This window comes from Halichoerus grypus, chromosome 14, assembly GCF_964656455.1.
Source record: "Halichoerus grypus chromosome 14, mHalGry1.hap1.1, whole genome shotgun sequence".
Taxonomy (NCBI): domain Eukaryota; kingdom Metazoa; phylum Chordata; class Mammalia; order Carnivora; family Phocidae; genus Halichoerus; species Halichoerus grypus.
The window spans coordinates 74,953,169-74,977,267 of record NC_135725.1 but is presented as its reverse complement, the minus strand read 5'-3'; the positions used below and the strand labels follow the sequence as shown (position 1 = coordinate 74,977,267).

The 24,099-nt window shown below is 55.3% G+C and overlaps 1 protein-coding gene across 3 annotated transcripts in view; it reads right to left on the bottom strand.

Annotated features, from left to right (window-relative positions):
• Positions 1 to 24,099, bottom strand: part of COL27A1 (collagen type XXVII alpha 1 chain) — a 135,992-nt gene that overhangs the window by 44,508 nt on the left and 67,385 nt on the right. For all 3 annotated transcript variants that reach the window (XM_078061643.1, XM_036121912.2, XM_036121913.2), the window contains exons 17-27: positions 21,100 to 21,153; positions 19,841 to 19,894; positions 19,166 to 19,219; positions 16,083 to 16,136; positions 15,862 to 15,915; positions 14,226 to 14,270; positions 12,938 to 12,991; positions 11,141 to 11,185; positions 6,205 to 6,258; positions 4,407 to 4,460; positions 4,115 to 4,168 (exon numbers count right to left, since the gene is read on the bottom strand). In XM_078061643.1, coding sequence (XP_077917769.1) covers positions 4,115 to 4,168; positions 4,407 to 4,460; positions 6,205 to 6,258; positions 11,141 to 11,185; positions 12,938 to 12,991; positions 14,226 to 14,270; positions 15,862 to 15,915; positions 16,083 to 16,136; positions 19,166 to 19,219; positions 19,841 to 19,894; positions 21,100 to 21,153 — 576 coding nt within the window. The remainder of the gene's footprint in view (positions 1 to 4,114; positions 4,169 to 4,406; positions 4,461 to 6,204; positions 6,259 to 11,140; positions 11,186 to 12,937; positions 12,992 to 14,225; positions 14,271 to 15,861; positions 15,916 to 16,082; positions 16,137 to 19,165; positions 19,220 to 19,840; positions 19,895 to 21,099; positions 21,154 to 24,099) is intronic.

Below are 24,099 nucleotides of genomic sequence, written 5' to 3'. Positions count from 1 at the left end.
GACAAAGCCTGGCTGCACATAGAAGGACTTGGCCCAGTGGGAAAAGCTGTCCCACTGGAAGAGGCAGCCCACAGGCTATAATCCTCAGCACAAGTCAGTTCAATGTGGTGGGCCTCCACCTCTCCCAGGAATCTGGTAGTGAGGAGAAGCCCCCCTGGATGGATGAGCCATTTCCTTCTGTATCTCAAAATCAACAACCAGAAGCTACCATGACACTCTTGGCCAAAAGTCTCCTCAAATGTCCATTTCCCCTTTTCTCTTTCCATTAGCAAGGAGAATACGGCTGCCCATGTTCTGTCCCCCACCCTGACCCTGAACATCACCTGACAGCCGTCCAAGAGGCTCTGACCAGGCAGAAAGAGCCCTGGGGTACGAGCGGGAAGAAGCAGACCACAGTCCCGAGGTGAGGGAGGGGGAGGCAGGGGAGAAGGGAGCAGGGCCTGGCCCAGGAAAGCCACCTCGTTATCTTGGTTTGATGCAGGAATGACAAGAGGCAAGGGAGCGACAGGGAGGGAGGGAAGGATGACACAGGATTGCCTTTGTTCTCTGAACTCGCAACACCGGCAGGGCACAGGCCTATGGCCAGAACTGAGGAATCTGTTGGGAGAAACTACGAACAATCTAACAATAGAAGAGGACAGAAGGTAGAAGGGAGAAGAGAGGAGGCGGGCTGCCTCATGCCTGATCTCTCTTCCGGGTGCCGGCCCCAGCTGTACCCACCAAACAACACATTCACCCATGGCCGGCTGGCCAGGACCCCTCCAGGAGCCTCCCAGTTCAGCAGCAAGTCTCAGACTGGGCGTGCTACTTTTACAAGGAAGAGGCGGCTTCATCCCCCTCCAAATACCAGGGAGAGGCCCAGTTCCATTTGGGGCCTCGGGAAAAACTTGTTCCATTTTCTCCCTCCCCATGGCCTTGAGGGGTGCAGACCCTCAGTCAGCTGCTGCTGAAGGGCTGACGTGTGGGGCTGGGTTCTAACTTGCCCCTTGTCAGCAGAGCAAGCAGGGCGTGGACCCACACTTGGCCCAATAAGAAGGCAGAGCTGACTCCCGGATGGCGGATGACAGGAAGATTGGGTGAGAATGAGCCATTTTATAGCGGGATCTCGGACTGCAGAAGGCACGCAATGTGTCACTGGGAAATTTCAGGAGCCAAGTCTTAACTTTGAGGCAGTAGAAGAGTACTCAAAAGAACAGACTGCTTCCTCAGAGAACCGGTTCAAATCTTGGCTCTGCTGCTTCCTAATTCTGTGACCTTGGCAAGTGATTTCAACTTGTGGGCCTCAGTTTCCTCATCTATGAAATGGGGTAAGAAGAATCCCTAGCTCCTGGAGTTGCTGGGAAGACAAAATGACACGGAAAGTCCTCAGTAAAGGGTAGCTCTCAGCTCTCTCAATGTGGGAAGGGGTCAGAGATGGGAGTCTGACTGGTCCTCAGTCCCCCAGGCCATGAGGATAACGATCTCAGCTCACCTCAATGGGGCTGTAGGAGAACGTGGATGTTCACATGATTGGAAAAGTGGGAAACTGCTTATCAGACGTGAACAGTGTCATCAGAAATGTGACCTTAATGGTAGTAGTCTTAAAGGAATACTGGTAATTAACACAGCTACTAAATAGTAATTATTCCTACTGCCAGTCATTAAACGCTTAGTATATGCAGACCATGTGCTAAGCATGACATCATACGCTGATATCATTGATTTCTCACAGTAATCTCATAATGAAGGGAGTTCTATGCTGGCTTGCAGATGGGGAAACGGAGGCGCAGAGCAGCTACGAATACTGCCAACAATCACCCAGCTGGTAAGTGGCCAGGACTTGACTCACACGTGTCTGATTCTGAAGTCAGATTTCTGGACCTTGGTGCTACACTGCGTCCCCCGCAGCACCAGGGCGGCTGGCTGGCTTAGAAGGAGCCCCAAGAGGTCTGAGCGACCAGCCGCATACTGCAGCAGTGGCAGGCCAACGGCAACCCTGGGGGCTGAAAGCAGCACGTGACTGAGTTCACCCGGTCTGAGCCAACCTCCAGAGCAGTGGGACGTGCGAGGACACAGAGCAGGGCGGAGGTCAGTGGAGCCCTGGAGGTAGGGGATTCAGAGGCAGCCAGGAGCTTCCTTCCATGTGCTGGCTTGGACGGCCCCACTGTTTTCCCGTCTTCTACTGGCCTTCCATTTTGTCCCAGCAACTCCATTCCAAGCTTTCCTCCTCCCACTGGACAAATGGAGAGACTGAGGCCCTGAGAGGTTGAGGTCCAGGGGCCCAAAAGCTACAGTTTGATGATGGACCCTTGCCTGGGCACCTCCCACACGGATGGTCCCCAATCACTGCCTCTCCAGGAGCATCTGCTGGGCCCTGGAACTTGGGTCCCATGAACCCTGGGGAGGGGGATGGGACAGCAGCCTTTAGGCTGGGTGGGCTAGGAAACCTCAGATCACAGGTTGGGCTCCTCAGCCCACCAACCAGCCCCTCCAGCCCCGGGCCAGAAATGGCTTCTCCTCCTCCTCATTAACAGGGGAAAATACACCATCAGGAGCCCGGAGTGCTGGCTCCCATCTCACCTCTGTACTTTGAGTTTTCTACCTCATCGAAAGGATTAGAGGAGACAGACAGAGCCACCTGCTGCTCAGCACCTCTGTCTGGGGATGATGGTTACTTGTGTCCAGGCTTCTCATCCCTGGCTAGTCCCTCCATATCTCTCCTCAGCGCCTAACACTGCCTGGCACGTAGTAGGTGCTCGGAAAAATTCTGTTAATGAGTGAGAGGACGTTTATACTTGGCACTCCCACTAGACAGGATCTTAAAAGCAGATGTATTTTTTTTTTTTTAAGATTTTATTTGAGACGGACAGAGAGAGAGACCATGAGCAGGGGGAGAGGGGCAGAGAGAGAGGAAGAGCAAGAAGCAGACTCCCCACTGAGCAGGGTGCCCGACGTGGGGCTCAATCCCAGGACCCTGAGATCATGACCTGAGCCGAAGGCAGATGCTTAACCGACTGAGCCACCCAAGCGCCCCAGCAGGTGTGATTCTTATCATTCCTGCACCTTCAGGGCTGAGCATAGGCCCAGTACACAGCCGGTGCACAGAAAAGTTTGGGAACTGAGCTGGCTTTGCTTCCCTCATTGGCACAGAGAACTGGTATGTGCATGCTTCCCTTGGATTCAGACCCTCCAAGGCTCCCATTTCCTCCCTCATCAGACTCCAGGGAGTCTCTCAGTCTGGCCTTTGGAGGGACCTGGGCAGCCCAAACTCATCGTTCCCTAGTCCTGCCCTGGGATCCTGCCTGGGCTAGTCCCTTCCTCCATACCCTCTCCACCTGCCTGAAGCCCACCTCTCCACCTCCCCAGAGGGGGCTCCCAGCCCTGAGCCCAAGCCTTGGCTCCCAGTGAGAGCCCCTCCTGGGCTCCATCCTCCATCAGCAGAGACAGAGGGAGCAGAAGCTGCGAGGGCTCAGGATGAGAGCCACCCCTCCCTGCCCCCAATATCACCCTTGGGAAAGTAGATGGGGTCCCCCCACCCCAGCTACCCTGCCTCTCCCACCCCTCCCTGCCCTTGGGACCCTCAGGAATCTCCCTGGTTCCTCAGATATCACAAGAAGTCCAGGACCTCTGTGTCCTCACCCCTGTGCTCAGCCCCCGTGTCCCCAGCATTTCCCATCGTCTCCCCTACACTTCCTCCAGAGCAGGTGTCACTTATGTATTGGGTTGTCTCTCCCCCAAATGCCAGAATAGAAGCTCCTAAAGGGCAGTGGGAGTTTTCTGCCCTGCTGATGGCTGCACCCCCGGCTCCTGGAGCGGCTCCAGGCACACACGACAGGGTATGTCCCGAGTGAATGAACAAAGCAACGATTGCACCTTGACCAAGATGCTCCTGTGCCAGGAACATCACTGTGCAATGAACATGAGCTGCCTGAGTTCATCTGACCCATGGGATTATGCTATCACGACCACGATTATGTTCTCTGTGTTTCAGATGAGCAAAACTTAGGTTCTGAGAAGTTCAATGATCTTTCCTGGCAATACAGAGCTGGGATTCAAGCCCATGTTTGTCTGACTCTGAGACCTGGACTCCTCACTATTACTGGACACTGGGTTTGAGCTCAAGGGCTTGGCTTACCGGGGGTCCATGTTCTCCGGGGGTCCCCACAGCACCGGGAGTTCCAGGATGACCCTACCAAGAAAGAGATGAGAGAAGGAATCAGCTGAAGCAGGTGGCTCTTCCTCCTTCCGCCTCGGCTGGCTTGGCCCCGGCCCCAGTTTAGTGGTACAGGGCAGCCGCCAGGCCTCTTGGAGGGAGAAGGAGCCCGTCTTCCTGAATGCCTGGGGTATACGGCAGCAGGCAGAGGAGAGAGAGCTGTCACCACCCCTGTGACAGGAGGGAGGGCAAGTGGCACACACTTGCTCCTTACCATTGATCCCTTGGGTCCGGGTGCGCCTGGGGGTCCCATCATGCCCCGGTCACCCTGTGATAGAGACAGCAAGGCAGGGAGGTCATGGCTGTGGGGTGGCTCTGTTGGGGGGCGGGTACAGAGGCCTTCCACAGGCCAAAGAGGGAGGGGTAGGGACTTGTCCAAAGTCTACAGTCACATCACCCGGGGTGGTCAGGGGAAGGGGTGTTGGGATTTCACTCCACAGAAGCCAGGAACCCAGTAAGCCCTGGGAGGTCTCAGCATCCACTGTGGCATGCCCCGCAGTGGGCTGCCCTCAGGCAAGGATGGTCCTGATCAGGGATGCGCTAATGACACTGTCCCCTTTGATGGTGGCCCACGTCACGTGGTCCTCATTGGGCCTGGCATCCCCTGGGCTGGGCTTGCGGAGGTGGAGATGGCAAAAGAAGGCACTCTCGCTCTCCCCACCCGCTGCCCAAACAGAGATGAGATGCTGGAGCATCTGAGACACAACTCTTTTCCTCTTGATCAATCCAGATCGACCAGGGCAGAGATGGTGGGCGTAGGAGACAGAGACGGCTGGAGGAAGGGGCTCTGGGTTTGAATCCTGCCTCTGTTTTTGTGAGGCCCTATGTTTTGTATCCACAGACACAAATCACCAACACAGATGCAAACGAGTAAGTGCAGTGAGGGCGGAGGTCTCGGTGCCAAGGCCCTTCAGCAGGGGATCTGACCCACTGGGGAAGTGGGTGGGGAAGGCCTGCTTGACCCGAGAGAGCTGAAGGATAACTCATCTAGGCACAGAGGGAAGAGGGGTGGGAGGAGGAGGGGTACACCTGGCCAGGGCGGGGGGAGGACATGGAACATTTGAGCAATAAAGAAGGCCAGAGTTGGTTTGATATTGCACTATAGTTATGCAAGATGTGACCATCGGTGGCCACAGGGTGAAGGGTACATGGGACCTTTCTGTACTATTTTTTGCAACATCTTGTGACTGTATAATTACTTCCAATAAAAAGTTAAAAAGAGAAGAGGAAGAAGAGAAAATAGGGAAGGTGGAAGAGGAGGAGAAGGAAGGTTTTGGGATGTGGAGTGATGAGAACTAAGGCACAGGAAGAGCCTGGAAAGGAAGGTGGGGCTGGATTAGCGCAGAGGCTTCCTCTCTCTGGCCCTCAGTTTCCCTGTCTATCCAGTGGGCATAATATTGGCTCCCCAGAAGGCCAGCTTGCCGATCAGATAAGCCCCTAAAAGGAAAGCAGGTCCCCTCCAGGGCCCATGGTGGGAAACTGGAAGCCACGGGGGGCTTGTGGTCCGGGAGCTAACATCAGGCAGGGCAGTTTAGCAGGGTGAAATGTAGCGTCGGGCACTGAACCTGATTCACATCCCACCTCTGCCACTTCCTACCTGGGTGACCTGAATTAACTCACCTCTCCAATGTGAGGTCTGTAAAAGAGCTGCTGGGGGATTCCCAAGACAGCCTAAGGAACTGTGCCCGTTTAAAAACGATGGCTCTTTAGCTCCCTTCTGTTGCCCACCCCTGTGAGGTTCCAGTGCAGAGACAGGAGGGCCCACGCCACATGCGTGAGCTGGTTTTCACACAGGAGTCTGACTGCACATGGTGGTGCTGACGGGAGGGCAGGGTGGAACCCCAGGGGACGATGGGAAAGGGGACCATGGCACTGTGAGGGTCTGGAATGCTAGGGAAGCAAGAAGCCAGGAGAAAGAAGGCTGAAATCTCCAGGGCAACTGGCCCCTTCATCTTCTTAAAATCTCCACCAGAAGTTCTATTTGCTGATATATTCTCCCCAACCTAACTTACCTTTTCTCCCATGATCCCTGGCTCCCCGACCAGACCAATGAATCCCAGAAGTCCCTAGAAGAAACATGCACAAAAAGCAAGAGAAAAAAAGAAGCCGCGTGAATTCGGGGATGTGCTGAGTTTCAAAGGCAAGGCGCCTACATCTCCCCGTCCCTGGAGCCCCTGGCCTGCGCCTCCTGCCCCGTGCCTCGTAATCCGGCAGGCCTGGGGTGCCACGGAGGAGGGCCGCCTCTCTCCAGGCACTGTCCTGACTTCCCTCACTCCACCAGATGGTTCTGATCTCGGAGCCAAGCGGTGGGGCCGCTGCCAGCATCCCTGGGAGCGCCACACATTCTTCCCGCGCCAGAAGCAGGCTGGGAGGCGGCCACGTTTGGGGGGGGCAGGCTGTGTGTGTGTGTGTGTTGGGGGGGACCAGGGATGGCCCTTAAGCTGTGCTGGGAAGAGCCCTGCCTGTTAGAACTCTGTCCCCATCTCTCAGGGCTGTGGGGCTGCTTCAAAGAGAGAAACAAACGGGCTCGCCAGGATGGAAACAGTGTAACAGCCTCCGCCAAAAAGACTTGATTCAAACGTGGAAAGTGGAGGCCTTTATACTGTCTTGTGAAAAGCTTCCTCTCCTTTCTGAAGGGCGCGCGCGCACACACACACTGCGGCTCCTGCTGCTCTTTTTAACTCCACTGGGTGATAACTTCCCTCTGTGTTCCAGGGCTCTCCCAGGCGGCTGCCGGCCTCGCTGGGCCCGACGAGGCACGCACGCACGCACGCACACATGCGCGCGCGCGGCGAAGCCAAACGGCTTGGAGGCGGCTGCCGGCGTCGCTGGGCCCGACGAGGCACGCACGCACGCACGCACGCACGCACGCGGCGAGGCTGAACGGCTTGGAGGCGGCTGCCGGCCTCACTGGGCCCGATGAGACACGCATGCACACACGCACGCACGCACCCGCGCGGCGAGGCCGAACGGCTTGGAGGCGGCTGCCGGCCTCGCTGGGCCCGACGAGGCACGCACGCACGCACGCACCCGTGCGGCGAGGCCGACCGATCTGAATGAGCCCCTCCGTCCAGGCCCCACGCTCTTCCGGGCTAAGGAAGATCGGAGCAGACGGGGGTCTTGTGCAGTTCAGAGGTGCAACAATGGCTTTGGGAGAACTCGAGGTTGCAGCCAAGAGTTTCCGGGAGAATCGGGAAAGACTGAGAGAGGAGTGGATCGGTCCCATGCGATCTGCTCCTTGTCCCTCAGCTGGGTCCAGAAAGGAATGAGACCTCGAAGCTGAGGGGACACAGGTCAGAGGTTGCAAGCCGTAGGCTCAGGCAGTGAAGCTGGCCGACCTGTCCATCAACTAGAGTAGAAACATGGTGCCCATTTCCAAAGGCTTAGCTCTGTGGGTCTCAGAGACCGTTTTAAAGTGGCAGCTCAGGCCACGACCGTGTGTGTCTTGCTGCTGTGGCTCCAAGGCCCATGCACCTGTCCCTCCACCCCGGGGCCTCCCCAGCGTGTGGCCGTGAGCAGGGCACAGATCCCCCGGCACACCCACACCCTCACCACACCATGGAGGTCCTGGTTCCCTGGGCTGAGACCCTTCAGGGTTGAAGTATGAGGTGAGAGGAGTAAGGTACAAGGTATGAGGTCACGGCCAGTAAGTCACAGACAATAACCAAGTATTTGACTTTTGCAACAACCTACTTTAAAAAACAATTAGAGCATTTTCAACGTGACAGCAACATTAATAACAAAAGCTGGCACTTACTGAGTGCCAAGCCCCGCACCTGACACTTTTTCTGGCATCATCATTCAGTCTTTAGGTTTGTAGACACTGGGCAAGTCACAGAGCCTCTCCGAGCCTCATCATCTGCAAAGGGCGGCACTTTCGAGAAAGGTCTCTCCCTATCTCCCTGGGGTTGTTCTGAGTCTTGAAGATAATGCATGGCTCATGTAGGCACTCAATAAATGTTAGCTGCCTCCCGTCCCGTTCTAATTTATTTTAAAAGGGCATAGGGTTAAGACAGAGGCCTGAGCGCCCCACAAGGGAGCACTCAGACATTTAGAGGATGCAAAGCAATGGGAATAAAAACGGCTCTGTTAAGAGGCCCCTGGCCGACTGGCCCAGAGAAACAGAAATTTCATAGCTACTTTAAATTTATGAGTTGTTGGGTCCTGGAAGGCAGGCGGGTCATAAACCTCAAACAAGAAGCCAAACAGGATCCTAATGAATAAGGGCCATACAACAAGTGCCCCATTTCCCCACCCCGGCTCCCAGGACACCTGTGGGGCGCTGTCCCAGAAGATCTTGGAAGGCCCGTCCTGCGGATAGAGATGAGGCTGGCCGGGAAGCCAGCCCCGGAGGCCCAGGGCTTCCACCTGGCTGGGGGGTGGGGGGAGAAGCAGCTCTGACCGCTGCGGACACAGCTGGCTTCTCTCAAGCCAGCACGAGGACACAGGGGAGGAGGCAGCTCTGTCACCTACAACGGGTCCTGCACAGGCAGGGTCTGATTTTGGGAAGAGGGCTGCCCTGGTCCTCACGCTGTCTACAGATAAAGGGCTGTTGTCTGCTTATGCCTGCTCTTCTCCCTCCTTCCTTCTCTTCCCTCGTATGCCATTCCGCGAGGCACTGGGAGTGCAACTGGGAACAAGACAGCTGTGGGTCCTCCATGAGAACAGGCATCTCGGGATAAATGTTTGCACGCCCGGCCTCTCCCTGGCTAGAGGGAGCTTCTTCCAGGCAAGGCCCGAGCCTGTGATCATCTCTGTGTCCCCAGCACCTAGGACAGGGCCTGCTGGCAAGCCCCCTGCGCTCTCACTAGCTGTTACAAAATGGCAAGGGCTCAGGAGGTCAAAGGATTTTCCAGTTCCTCCAAGGCAGATCTTGGGAATCCAGCAGCACCGAGTGTTCAACCTTGGCTCTGACACTTGTGTTGCTGTTCAGGAGATCTTGTCAAGTGACCTAACTTCCCAGAGCCTTCCTTTCCTCATTCGTGAAATGGGGACACTAACTACCACCCTGGGGTTGCTGAGGGAAGGGCAGGCAGGCACCAGAGCCTGGTACTTAATGGGGGTCCAATCAGTGGAGTTGATACTATCATCCTAGGGAGGACCTTATAACCTTTCCTGGAGACCCTCTGATTCTGCCGTGAACAAGAGAGGCCTGCCCCTTCCCACATGGGGAGGGAGCCAAGGGCATAGCTGGTGTGGCATCCCTGTGTGCCTGTTGGCAGCCACGGGGCTCAGGCTCTGCCTCACTGTTCAGACAGGCGTTTCTTTCCAGCTGTGGTCCCAGCTAGCCAGGCAGCTGGCTGGGGGGCTCTGCCGACCGGGCGGGCCTGGGGCGGCCCTGGGCCAGCTGTCCGCTCCTCCTGGCCCCAGCTTTGCCACTACCTTACTCAGTCATCTTTGTTAATCAGATTGCCAATGTGGGCAAGGATCCAGGGGTCCTAAACTGGGGCTTCTGGAAAACCCCATGGATAGAACTCAGGGGCTCCCTGAACTTGAGGAAAAAAAAAAAATCACTTTTATTTTCACTGACCTCTAATTGAAATTTAGCATTTCCCTCAAATCTGAGTGTAGGCGACAAACCCACAGTACCTGTTACTATCCTAGTTACATGTCACTTTACAGTCATTGTCAAGGATATTTCAAAATGTGTCACTAAGGCTTGTCACTGCTTCAAAAGTGAGGTTGTTATTAGACCTGCTGCTGGATCTCATTATTTAATGCATTAATAAAGAAGCCTATCTATGAGTAGATCACATTCAACATACTTTCATAATTGAATTGATTTCCTCTCTAATCCTTCATTGTGCATTTTATGCATTTAAAACTCTATTCTGAGAAGGGGTCTGTGGGCTTCACCAGCCTGCCAAAGGGTCCAAGGTACAGAAAAGGTTAGGACCCTGGGACAGAGCGCTTTGCAAGGATCCTTCGTGTCCCGACATTTTAGGATTCTAAGGATCTATTTCCCGAGGGCCCTTACCACCAGCATAACTATGAAGTTAAATTTGCTGATTGCATGGCCTTTTTTTCCAATCAGGAAATATATCCAGGCCGTGACAGCCCTTCCAAACTCCTGGGCTTCCCACAGAATGTGCTCGAATGACACTGGAAAGGTTTCAAAAATCCAGTCCACCCCCTGCTTTAATTCCTTTCTTCCCCCCAACAGATGTTGCAGGCCTGGTAAGGAAGCCCGTCGTGCACGACTCTCACGCCATTGATGGTGTTTCTCAGCTGAGCAGATTCTTCTGGGTCTCCAGGACAAGGCAGCCCCTTGCAGGGTTCAGGGGGCTTCATTAAGGGAGGGGAGGAGATTGCTACCTTTCAACCTGACCTCCAAGCCCAGAGGTTAAGGTTTCAAGTGGTGCCAGGCTGTCTGCACCCCCCAGCACTCACAGCTGTTTCTCGGTAGCACTGAGGGCCCTGGGCCTCAATAATGAAGGTCATGATTCTCAAACCTCCTTTTTAACGACGACTTGCAACCTCCTCTCCTGTTCAGACCTTGGCCTGACTTCCCAACTAGCCGGAGCCACTGGTTTGAATTTTGCTTTCCTTATATGTTAGGGTGGCCCAGACCAAGAGCCCCTGGCAGGTGGCTATGTTTCTCTGGTCTTCAGCTTCCCTATCTGTAGATGGAGCACAGTTGGTGATTCTTGAAGGATCTTCCAGTTGTAATATTCTGGGAGAAAAGTCATGTCACCCCTTTGGGCAAATGCTCCAAAAACATCCACAGAGCCAGGCCATGGGACTGTGATTCATAGCTTTCTCATTCAGTGACTTCACCTCCCTGAGAGTCAGTGACCATCTCAATGAAAGGGGGAGACGAGCTAACTGACCCTAGGAGCTAGCGTGGGAATGAAAGGGGGATGCGTGTGGAGACTTTTACCAAAGGGCTTGGCACAGAGTAAGTGCTCAATAAAGAGTCATTGTGTTCAGAGACTAGTATTGACTTACCTGCTCACCCACGGGCCCTGGCCGTCCAGGGTCGCCTGGCTCTCCCTGCAAAGAAAGGAGGAGGATCACTTGGGATGGGTGATGGTAGTCGAGGCCCCCCCAGGGAATACCCTCAGGTGACTGGCCTTAGTCCCCACCAGTAGGGAAGGACAGGAACCTCAACTCCAGAGTCTGGCCTTGTAGACCCCAAACAAATGGCAGAAATGATGGGACACCTGGACAGAACTTCTGGCCCCAGACATGGCCCTAGCCACGCATTCCCTCTGAGTGACCCTTGGCAGATGACTTGGTACCTTCCGGTCTGTATCTCATTTGGGCTGTTCATCAACCCATTGCATTTTGTGGAGGTGGTAACTAAAGCTCAGAGGGGCAAGGTGGTCTGCTCAAGGCTACACAGCAAGCTAGAGGCAGGGCTAGAATTGGAACTTTGGTCTGACTGATTGAAATCCCCATTCCTACTGGATCAGGCTGCCCCACCACAGGAAGATCAGGGAGCCAAGGCGTCAGGGCACTTAGATCCTAGACCCTAACCCACCAGACCTCTGCCACCGGCTCACAACATGACTGGTGAGCCTTGTCTCTGCTCTGGGCTCAGCCTCCCCATCTATAAATAAGGGAAATCAGACTCATTTGTCTCATAGGCTATTTCCAGCCCTCACGCTTGGTGGCCTCTTGTATAGCCTTGTCTGCCAGCTTTATCCCATGCCAGGGTAGCTCCTGTTCCTTAGGCAGCTACAGCCGCCCTGGTCTCCCCACAGCGGGAGCTGGAGAGAGGCGAGCAGCCCCGTGGGATAAATCCACCCAGACTATGTCACCGCTCTCACCACAGAAACCCAGCTGGGATCTGAGGGAGTAAGACCGAGACCTCAGGGGGGCAGGACAAGGGCTAAACTAGTCCAACTAGCCAGGAGCTTGGCTCACAAATGGACACGGCTCACCACAATCAGGGTCCGAGCCTCATCCTTCCCTCCAGCACCTCCCCCAGACCTCATGCTCAGGAGAACCAGAGGGGCCAGACAGACACATGGGCCATGTCTGCTGAGCGGAGAGGGACGTGGATGTACTGGGCTACCCTGGCTCTGCCCTCACCCTCGTGTGTCTGCCCAGCTGTAAACGTGGCCCAACACACTCTGTCCGGGATGGCTTGGAAAATCCAACCCGCAAGAGGAGTCCTTGGAAAGCCACTAAGCGAGGCTGCCCATGTGCTGAGGACCATCACTCTCCTACCCGGGCCAGTTCTCTTTTGATAAGTTAAAAAACAAAAACAAACAAACAAAAACCACTGTTACCAAATGTAATACATATTGACTGCACATCATGGGGCAAAGCTAGAGGCCCACAAAAGAAAACGGAAATGTCCTCTACTCCCACCACCCAGAGAGAGGCCCCATCCACACTGCAGCCCCTGCTCTGAGCATGCAGGACCGTGGTGCAATGGGCCCCTGCGACAGGTTTGTCCAGTAACCCTCCATCTGGAACCTGCTTCCTACTACCACCACACCACCACCTCCACACACACGGGCCTTCTCCTGTCTTGTAAACTCTTCCACTACACCATCTTTGGTGGCTGCATTACATCCCATTACTTGTTGGACATTGAGGTTCTTATTCATTTTTTCCTCTCTGTTACCAATATGTTGTGATAAATGGGGACTATTGATCCCCCTTTCCACAACTGCCTCTGGGATTGGGGTTCTTCCTGGGGCCCTCATTTGCTGGCTCCCCATTTCTTCTCTTTCCCAGATGTTCCGAACACCCTCCCCACCCCCAAGCCCAGTCACTTCCAGGTCCCCTCACCTTCATGCCATCCGGGCCGGGCCGGCCAGGAAACCCCTTCTTGCCAGGTTGGCCCTGCAACAGAGAGAGGTGAGTGAGGGGAGCTAGGAAGGGGATAGGGGGGCAGCGTTGCTGAGGTCCCAGCCCTGGCCCAGAGGAGGGCTGCAATGCCCCAGCGGGGAAAGGATGCAGAGCCTGGAGGGCCCCAGGTTGCCAGCTGGTCTGGAGATGCAGGGGTGGGGGGTGGGGGGGGTCTGCAGCTGTGTGACCTCAGGGAAGTCTCCCCCTCCTGTCTGTAAATGGAGATGTTGAAACCTGCTTTCAAGGAATGAGGAAGCGGAAGGAACTGGACAGAAGATACAGGGCCCGGCGGAATGGAAAGTTTATGCCCGTGGTTTTCAAAAGGTGGCCTGGGGACCCCTGTGATCCCTGGGGCCCTCTCAGGGGATGCATGACGTCACGACTAGGTTCCCAATAACGCCAAGACGTTTGCCTGTGTCTCTCTCATTCTCATGAGTGTATGCAGAGTTTTCCAGAGGCTACATGACATGTGGTATCGTCAACAGATTGAATGCAGAAGCAGATGGGAGAATCCAGCTGACTTCTATTAAACCAGACATTAGAGATTTGCAAAAACGGTAAAACAATGCCACTCTTTTCATTAGATTATTTTGCTTTGGAAAATATAGCCAGTTGGTTGTTTTGTGTTGTTTTGTTGTAAAACTATTATTTTTGTGAACATGAAATGGGCTTATTATTATTTCAAATGAATTAATAAATACATTTAAAAGTTTGCAGTTTTAATTACTAATATCCATAGAGGGAACCCATACAAAGAAAAGCATTTTGGGTCCACAATCATTTTTTTTTTTAAAGAGATTAAACAGGCCCCAAGACCAAAATATTCGTGCAGTGCTGGCTTATGCCCTCCCTGGCATGGGCCTTGTGGAAGGCCACTTGGAGCAGAGCAGTGGGGAGGACACAAGGTGAGGTTCCGGGCTGTGGGACACTGGGCTAAACCCCTTGCTCTCTGAGCCTAATGGCCGTGGGTGAAACTAAGACCAGCAATGGAACTCTCATGGAGAGTCAAATGCATGGGAGCGGATGCCAACCCCAGCATATGGCACGTGGGCAAGCACAGCTGGTCGGTTTCCCGACTCTTGTCTCTGTCCTTTGCGTCTGTTCTAGGCCCTTCTCTGACTGGCCCAAGGCTCCCGCTGATGACTTCTCGGCAGAGCGCCACCTGGGTGTTGCCTATCTGCACACAGGAATGACAAATGCCACCTCCCCGGGAGCCAGTGACACTCACCTCTAAGCCAGGGGCCCCAGGTGGCCCCATGGGTCCCTCATCTCCCTAGAGTTGGGAGACACAAGGGAGGAAAAAGGAGAAATTAATCCAGTGAGGGTGTTGGAGAACTTGACCTGTAAGGAGGGAAAGAGGTGGACAGGGGAGAGCTCTCCTGGACCAAAAGAAATGGTATGCCTGGTCCCCACCCCCACCCCCACCCCCCCGGGCTTCCACCCAGGCCACACAGGGACTTCCACATGAAGGGGGCTCCCAGTGTCACCTGAATGTGACAGGCCCGGGGTTCGTGGCAGGGCTGGGCAGAAAGTCAAACCTCATCATACGCTGTGGGTACAGAGCCTCGACTGTAGCTCAGAGATACAAGCTCTATTCTGAGTTCCACCACTGATTCAGTGGCAGAGCTTAACCGCCCTGTGCCTCAGTGTCCCCATCTGTAAAATGGTGCCGAACGGAGAGGACCATCCTAAAGTACGACGACTAGCCTAAGTGGAGCTCCTAGAGGACAGTGATGAGGCCCCATCCCCTACTCTGTCACAAACATCATTCAGGATAGGTGTGCAGGTGGGGCCAAGGGGCATGAGAGAGGGAAGAGACGGAGTAGTGAACGAATGCAGGGGTGGATGAATGAATCAATGGGGACGTGAGCAAGTGGCAGGCTCTCGGGTGGTAATGTGGATGTAGACAGAGGCACGTGGCTGGCGCCATCCCTCCCTCCTCGCCCCTCCTTTCCCACTCTGGGTCCTCCTGCAGGCCAGGGCAGCCTCCAAACTGGCCCCTCTGGCATGCCAGGCCTAACCCAGAGGCCCCCTCTGGGGCTACCCCCCAACCCAGCTTCCAGGAAAGCAGCCCCACGTGGCCGCTCGCAGAGCCAGCACTGGGCCCCCGCCAGACCCAGAACCAGCCTGCAAAGAGATCCATGTCAGCTGGATGCCTGCCTGTGGTTGTGGTGAGTCCGGGCCTCCTGTGCCCTCAGCCGGGGCTGTCTGTGTGTCACGGGGGCCTTGGGGCCTGAGCCTAAGGGGGTGCTGGGGGGCCTCAGGCATAGGCAAAATCCGGGGCGAGCCCATGGGGTGCTCAACAGGCCCTCCCACAGAGAACTTCTCAATCCCCTTCAGCGTGAATAAGGAAATAAGCAAATCTCCACTCTGCCACTTATTGGCTCTGCAAGTCATGTCTTTCTCTGGGATGCCCCCCGGGCAGCTCCCAGGAGCACAGACTTAGTAGCATAGGGTCTTTGTCATGGGCTTTGGGCTCAAGCAGACATTTGAATCCACTAACCAGGGGACCCAACACAGTGTCTTCACCCCGAGTCTCAGGGCCTCACCTTCTACTCTCCCACACCCACACACCGGGAAACTGTGCTATGGGCAGGGGCAGCGGCAGTGGCCTCCAGATAAAAAAGCCCTGGGCGATGGGGATGCAGCGAAGGCAGAAAGTCACCTGCCAGCCAGGCCAGGCCAGAGAATGAGGTAGGGCCGTAAAGGATGAACGGGAGGGTGAGCCTGGGGCAGCCCGGGGGTGGCGTCTGGGCTGAAGGGCCCTGGGCCCCCAGCAGAGGCCTCTAGGACCCCAGACGGAGCAGGCCAGGCTGCAGGGGACAGGCAGGGGACAGGCAGGGGACAGGGCCAGACGGTCTCACCTCGGGCCCCAGCTGCCCACGGGGTCCCGGCAGGCCTCGAGCTCCAGGCTTACCCTGGTGAGAAGGGAACAGAAAGAGGTCTCAGAGGCGGCACCTCCACGTCCATCAGAGGCTGGCAAGACCCCCAACAGTTCCAAGCCAGGTAGCCAGCCCCAGAGGCCTGTGGTTTCCTCCCGCAGAGCAGGGAGCTTTGACTGCAGCGACCCTGGGCAGGGACTCACCTTCGTGCCTTCTGGGCCGTTGTCCCCAGGGGGGCCAATGTCTCCGGGGAATCCCTGAGGGAAAGCAGAGAGCAGGGTCACCCATGGGTGAAGGGAAATGCTAAGAGTGTCGGTCTTGGAGGGAGACCTACCCAGGTTTCCGTCCCTTCCTGCGTGGGATGGGACCCCGGGCAGGTCCGTTAACCACCTGGACCCTGCAGTCCTCTGTTCTAGAACAGGGATCTTGGTAACAGCCCGTACATCTCGGAGAGTTGCTGAGAACATTAAATGAGATAATGCAAGAGAATACTTAACACTGCAACAAGCGCACGATACACACAAGGTTGTGTAACCCAGAATTTCCCACGTCCTGGGCCTGTGGCTGCCGGAGCCCCAAAGCCAGCCCTCCTCTGCTCCAAGAAATGGCAGCCTCTGATTGCAGTGATCCTGCAGATATGAAGATGTGCCGGGTTTGCTACAACTTTGAAGGGCTTGCGGGCACCTGGGTGGCTCAGTTGGTTAGGTCACTGCCTTCGGCTCAGGTCGTGATCCTGGGGTCCTGGGATCGAGTCCCGCATCAGGCTCCCCCTGTGCAGCAGGGAGCCTGCTTCTTCCTCTCCCTCTTCCTGCCACTCCCCCTGCTTGTGCTCTCCCTCTCTCTGTCAAATAAATAAATGAAATCTTTAAAAGAAAAAAAATGAAGGGCTTGCAAAATGCTGGTCTAATTAAGCTCAGCTCCTCTCCAAAGCTGAAATGGTGCCTGTGTCCTGGCTGGGTGTGTTGGACTCTGCCCCACAACACCAAGGAGGGCTCATTGCTCCCAGATCAAGCCTGTTCCCGATGGCTGGCCGTGCAGTGGAGGCTTCTTCCTGACATGGAACAGAACTCCCTCCCTTTCCCCTTGACAACCTCGTACTGCCCCGTACGACTGCACAAAGCACAGGGGGTGGGAGTCCTTTCCACAGTAGTCTTTGCACAATTTGGAGACCAGTTTTCCCCTCCCCAGAGGCCTGCCCTTTGCTGTCCCTTGAATGGCTTCTACTCTGAGGCCCAGGGCCCCTCAGTCTTGCCACCTCCAGTCGGTCAGCTTCCATTGTTGGCAATCACTAGGATGCTGGTGCTTCTCTGGGTGTGAAGAGACCAGCAGAGGCCAGCACAGGAACATCCCCTTCCTTGTTGTAGGTGTAATACCTCTGTTAATTCATCCTAGCACCGCAGTCACTTTTAGGGCAGCCCCACTACTCCCTTAGTTTCCTGACAACTAGAAACCAAAATCTTCACATATGAATCCCTGAGATCAAAATGCCTCCTCCCATGTCCCTTCCATAAGTGGCTTTTTTCCTTCCTCTCTGATCTTTTGGTGACTCCCATTAAATTCCAGCTCAAACATCCTCTCACCCTTCTTACTAGCAAAGGCAAGAATGGGTCTGAATTTTGAGCTAACACAGAAAACCAAAGCTACCACATCTTTTTCTTCAAATCAAGAGGTTCAAAGTCCTATTTTGCGACCAACGCACTGTGTGACCCCGGGCAGGTTCCCTGAGCATCTCTGGGCCTTGGCTTGCTCATCTGCAAAATGGTGACCACAACATCACCTTACAGGGCTGTTCTGAGGCCTGAAGGGAATAATGCAAGCAAAGTGCTTAGTTCAGCACCTGGCACCTGGTAAGTGCTCAGTAAAAATCTACATCCAAAAGGATGCAGAGCAGGAGCCACACGGCCCCGCCCCTCACACTGGGCATGTTCTCAGAAGGCGCAGAGACCCAGGAAGGTGCTGACATGCTCTTCAGCTTCTGTCTTCAGCTGAGCAGAACCATCTTCTGGACACGGAGTTAGCCAATCCAAACAGAACACAAAGGTGGAGAGGCAGACCCCAGATCTGTCCAGGGACCCAGGAGAGAACTTATTTGCTACAAGCAGCAGTGACCCCGAGGAAGTCACTTCACTGCTCTGTGACTCAGTTTCCTTATCTGTAACATGGTGGCCGTACTACCTCCCTCCCATGGTTCTGGCTGCGTTTCAACATGGTCTCATCCCTGGGCCACTACACAGCCCGCTGCCCCGAGGTGGTGCCTAATAAGTGGGAGGCAGCATGGGTCCCACCCTCAGTGGCCAGACTGCTGGGAAACCTGGACTGTTAAAAAAGTCTTCTGCAGCGGCCAGGGGAAGGAATCGAGGCCATGGAAGAGAGGCCAACTCCATTCGTCTAAAGATAGGACTGTGTCACGGCCAAAGTCAACACAGTGGGAAGTCAGAACTTGGAGCTTGCAGGAAACGATCCCTCATCTATCTGGGTGATACCAGGAGTGATCTTTGGAAGGGTCTGGAGAAGCCGGCAGAGTGAGACTTTTGTCTCTGAGACCTTGTGGAAGATGGGGAGGTGTGTGTACACAATGGGGACTGGCTGGGGTTGGCCTAGACCCCCAGAGAGCCTGGGTGCTGAGGATCCTGGGCAGATGGCAGGACCACCCCATTCTCCAGAGATGGTCCCCGTTGTGGGGGTGGGGGAAGGGAAGAGCTCAACTGGCCGCATCACGCCATTGTATCTATGTGAAGTGTGAATGCTAACCGAGAGGCACAGACCTGTGCTAACTCTCACGTGCATCAGAACCTCTCAGGCAAGTTACACTAAGTGCTAAATCATCCTTCATGATTTCTCATTCTCCATTCAAACACCAGAATTTTCATGTTTGTCTCTTGCTCCCCATTCCTCGGAACCCTGAGCCCTGAACTTTTTCCAGGGGGAGTTGGGTGTTTGGAAAATTTCCAGGGTTCAGGCTAGAGAAACAGGAGCTCCTGTCAAGGGTGCAGGCCCGAGTTCAGAGGGCTTTCCTGATGTTTTTTCTGGAAACTATAAAGGTGACCCCAAAGCTAGGGAGGGTCTCCAAAGCCAGCTTCTGTCCTACTGTCATTGAAAGCCACCAGGGGCACAGAGGCAGAAAATGAAAGATCTCTGATCTTGGAATTTTTATTCTCAGCCCCATCTCTCGTTTGCTGCATGGCCTCAGGTAAGTACCCCCTTCCCCCAGTCTCTGGATCTCGGTTTCCCAAGGATAACACCCAGTCCCAATTATAGCCGGACGCAGAAATATGGCCTCACATACCTCAGGTCCAGGAGGCCCAGGAAACCCAAGGGATCCCTTGTCTCCAACTTTGCCCTGGGGAAGAGAAGAGATGGCAGGGGAGGCAGGGGTAAGTGAGGGCCCACCTTCCACCATCCTTTGTATTAGCCGCCTGGCTGTGGATGGCTGAAAAAACTCAGGAGCTTATGCATGAGATCTCCCTAGATAACCAGGAGCTACTGTTCAAACCCCGCCTCCTATATTTACAGCCATGGGATCCTTGGGCAAGACACTTCATCTTGTAGAAGCTCAGTTTCTCCATCTGTAAATGGGAGGGATAATAATACTCTAGCCCTTGGGGTGGTTGGCAGCCTTCAAAGAGGTATGGTATGGCAAGGATCCGATACATAGTCACACTCAAGAAATACACGTTATTAATGCTACTGCTATTTTCAAGGCTTTGGGAGCCCCAGATTCTGATTCTCCCCAGAACTCTGACAGTGACCGATCCCCATCTCTGACACTGGGTGAGTTCCTGCCCCTCTGGGCCTCAGTGTCCTCCTCTGTAAAACGGGTGAATCTCATTCCTGTCCAGCTCTGCTTGGCAACCAGGGCGGCTGCAGGAGGAAATGCAGTCCAGGATGTGACCGTGTCCCTGGCCACATTTCATGACTGGAGAGTGTGAGGTTTGGGGGTGTCCGAGCCAAAGGTACTTACCAGAGGCCCCGGCTTCCCCCGTGCACCTGGGAACCCTGGCAATCCCTGGCTCCCCTGGAAAAGACCAAGAGCAGGCTGGGGTTAGTAAGGAACAGAAATGGCCAGGTGAACAGCTGCTCAGTCACCCTTGCCCACCTGCAGCTAGAGAACACCCACCTTTGGGGGAGATGAGCTCCCCCCTCACTTTCCCTGCCTGCAAGCTCCAGTGGGGCACCCCTGTGGGCGGGGCTCAGGGATGCAAAGGTGACACAGCAGGCCCTGTCCTCAGCAAGTCGTCCTGGAACCTGGGACCCCGGGGGGCTCCAAGCGAGCACTGCAGTGCCCTTTACGCCTGAGGAACTCTGGAGACGGGGGCCCAGGCAGGGAAGCAGCCAGGCCTGCGTGGCTTGCACTCCGGAGACACCGAGGCTGGGTCAGGACAAGCCAGCCAGGAGGGAGGGAAGAGGAAGAGGGAGAGCGGGCCAACATCTGGACCTTGTCGACTGGCTGGGCGAGGTCCAGATGTGGCCACATGGTGCCGGACACCGGCAAAGAGGAGCCGGCCTCGGCAAGCTGCCTCCGTTCATCCACCAGTCAGTAAGGCCGGTTACTCACTCACTTACTCAAACATGTCCTAAATGTTCACTGTTCTGTGCAGGACTCTGAGCTGAGCTCTGCCAGGGCAGTCTGGGGCAATATCCTTAGGGAGCTGGCTGTCTGGCACAGGGCTGAGCCCAAGTCGCCCTCAACCAGGTGCGGCCACAGATGACGGGCGGACAGGCTGCTCAGGGCATGCGGAGAGGAAAGTGGCCACTGTCCGAGCAGGTGGAGGAAATGGCATCTGAGCAGGGTTCTGAAGAATGGGGCCGTGCAGAGGCTGAGGGCACGGTGTGCCAGGCAAGGCAGCAGTGTGTGGGGCAGAGGGCACTTCGGTGGAGTTCGGGGCTGTAAGGGCGAGGGGCAGGAATGGGTCCAAGGGGCTCGCTCACTGGGACCCTGGGTGCTGGGGCGAGTAGCGAGCCAAGGATGGTTTGCGAGCACAGAGCAGAGCTTTGCAGCAGTGAGGAAGACAGACTGGGAGAGAAGGGGCAGGGGGCCTGACAATAAGTCAGGAGGCTGTTGTCAAGGCCAGGGAAGAGATGGTGATGGGGGCCTGAGGCTGGAGAAGATAGGGTTATGTGAAAGGAAGACATCTTGCAGGGGGGGTCCTGGCCCATGAGGGAGCCTGAGAAGGAAGCTAGGACCAGAGAAGGGGGGGGGGTAGAATCCGCTGCAATTACCTTGTCTCCTTGGAATCCAGTATCTCCTGACACACCTGGAACCCCTTGTTCACCCTAAATGCACACCAGCAAAGAACGTTACAATGGAGACCACGGTGGGTTCCGGAAGCCTCCCCACTTCCAGACCCACCAGCAAGGTACAGCTTGGCTGAGGCTGTTCCCAGAGTGGATCTGACCAGCAGCAGCCTTGTGAGAGTAAAGGGCAGGCCCCCCGGGGAAGCTTGGCTGGGGAAGGCAGGCCCCGGGGGGGCACGGAGCCAGCCTCGCTGCACACCAGCCTGGGGCTGCTCAGGTGGCTGAAAACACACTAACAAAGCCAAACTGCCTGGCCTTTCCTGAACAACTGACACTTGGCAGATCAAAGGAACTGCTTCTTGATCCTTCAACGTCTTCATCATCAGCTTCATGTCACACAGGGCAGGTACTGTACAGTGCCTCCCCGCCCCCCCCCCCCCCATCACGGAGGGTTCTGAGGGTTCTGAGCGTTCGCATCTGTTGCTTGGCATTTTTCACCACCGGGCTGGGAGCTGTCACTCTTCCTCCTGTGGGAGTCTCTATGCCAGCCATCAGCGTGGGGCCACTTCTAATTAGCTGCCTGTAATCAGCTATAGCATGAGAAACCAGCTAGCCTGGCTGGCTAAGACTATGTGTAAACAGTGAGTAAACGGGTCTCGAGTTAGTTCTGAGTGTTTCCTTCCTAGGGTGACATGGATTCCGGCCTTCAGGGGTCTCTTCTGGTCCCTCCCTATTTTCAGCCACATCCTGGTAAACAAGCTATCAGAGAACCACACGGGAAGACGGTTCTTCTTACAGCCAGAGTCCCATCACACAGCCCTCATCATCTCCAGCTTGCCATGTTGGATGTTTCCAATGGCACCCCAGCCCCAGCACTCCAAAAACACTCACAGCCCTGGGAGCAATAGGAAGGATGAGGAGGAAACTGGGAAGAATGGAGACTCTTAGAGAGCCCACATCATGCAGCTAAGGCCATGAGCCCTCAAAAAAAAACTTTGGTAAAACAAAACCCAAAATTAAAACAGATAAATAAATAAATAGCTTTAAAAAAAAAAACTTACTTTGGTTTTTCCAATCTGGAAAACCCTGTATAATATTCCAGAGGTTTGGGAGCCAAGAAAGTTTTTGGGGTTTTTTTTTTTTTCGGTGTGTGTGTGTGTGTGTGTGTGTGTGTGTGTGTGTGTGTTTAATGTCCAAAGGAGGAACAGAGGGGATTTAAAAAAAAAAAAGTTTAAAAAGACACCTAAGAAATCAGGACAATGGATTTGGGCTGGAGCAGGAGTGTCGGTTCCAGAAGGCTCCTCCATGCAGGAAGACAGAGCCAAATGGTTGTAAGTGGGACCGCGGCCAGGCCGGGTCATGGAAAATCTGGGATTCAAGGCAGGACGGCCAGGGAACATGAAGGGATGGCTCCGTCATCCCAGGGGAGGGCCGGGGGGTGGGGGCCCTCTCAGCAATGTTAAGACCCCTCCCCAGCCAAAAGGGCAGAAAAGAAAGTCCTTTTTCTTTTCTTCTTTTTTTCAACCCCAAAGACTTATTTGATTTTCTTGAAAACTATGGGCAGGAAAACAATTTCCTCCACTTCTTTCTTTTTTTTTTTTTCCAGAGCTTTCACATCTCGAAATGAGCCAGGCACCAGCAGTCAGCAAGCCAGCCGAGTTCCATGTAACACACGTTTATTTCCATGTTCCTGAAGGACCAGTGAGCGGGAGGCCGGCTCTGCAGAGGGGCCTATAAAAAGCTTAATTCAATGCCTACACACCCCACACCCCCTCTTCCTTTCTCCCTTGTCCATGACTTCAACATTTCCAGAGCGCTGATGTCTCAAACCCCAGAGCAAACAGGTAGCTGTGGGGGAGACTCAAGGGGAGGGCCACAGAGGAGGGGGCTTAGAAGTCAGTGGGGCACGGCCAGAGGTGGAGCGAGGGAGCCCCAGGGGGGGCTGCAGCTAGAGGCCCAGTGGCGGGGGGGGGGGAACAGTGAGGAGGCAGAAGAGGTGGAAACAGATGGAGAAAGCACGGCACCCCTGGCTACCCATTGCAGCCCCCCACCTCCCCTTTTCTAAGAGCCCGAGGGCTGAGTTTCCTTTGATGCAGCTCTTTGAACTCTTTGGGGCTGCTTCCCCAGCTGGGAAATGGAGGCACTGGAGGAGGTGACCTCCCAGGGCCTCATCAGCTCTGCCCTTCTGCCCTAGCTCTGCTTCGTGCTTGAGGTCCCTGGAGGCCCGAGCCCTCCCACACCCCCTTTGGGGTGCCTGGTTCGGGTGAGAGGCTAAGAGGGGAGGGCAGGAAGATAGCTACAGGACAGGGCTCAGGGAGTGCCGCCCCCAGCCCTTCACGTCTCCGTCCCTCAGATACCGCGTGACGGGGCCAGGTGCTGCCCTGCTCTGAGCCCCGGGGTCCCACCGACCCCAGTCCAACTGTGGGCTGGCACAGGGTGGGTTCAGCAGCAGGACTATGGGGAGGACACGTGGCACGGGCGGCCTCCCCATGGCAACTGGGAGGAAAGCGGGTCAGGGGCTCAGAGGCCTGTGCCCGCTTTTCTGTTGCACAGTCAGACCACGTGCTCTCTGGGGGTGGGTTCCCAGTTCTTACTGCGGTGGCTTATGTGGATTCATTTCCTCCTGTGGCTGGGAGAGGTCTCCGGCCCCCACACCATACCTGCCTGCCACGGGGCCTGTCATCTCAGCAACGCTCCCCCCTCCACACCTCCCCCGCCCTGGCTTCGGCCTCCGAGTCTAGATGCTGGCCTCAGCTTTGCTCTCCGAATTCAGAGACCTGCCTTGCCTTACCCCCCACCTTTGCCTCAACAGCCCCCCATGCTCCATCTTCCAAGGTCTGCACGCCCCAGACCTCCTGCCTGAGCTCCACCTCAGGTACAAGGAAGAAGCCGGGGAACACATATTTAGGGGGGCCAGAGGGGAGGCAGGAGGTGTGCAGGGGGGGTGGACCTGGAGAGAAAGCAGCAGCAGCGTTGAGGCGGGGG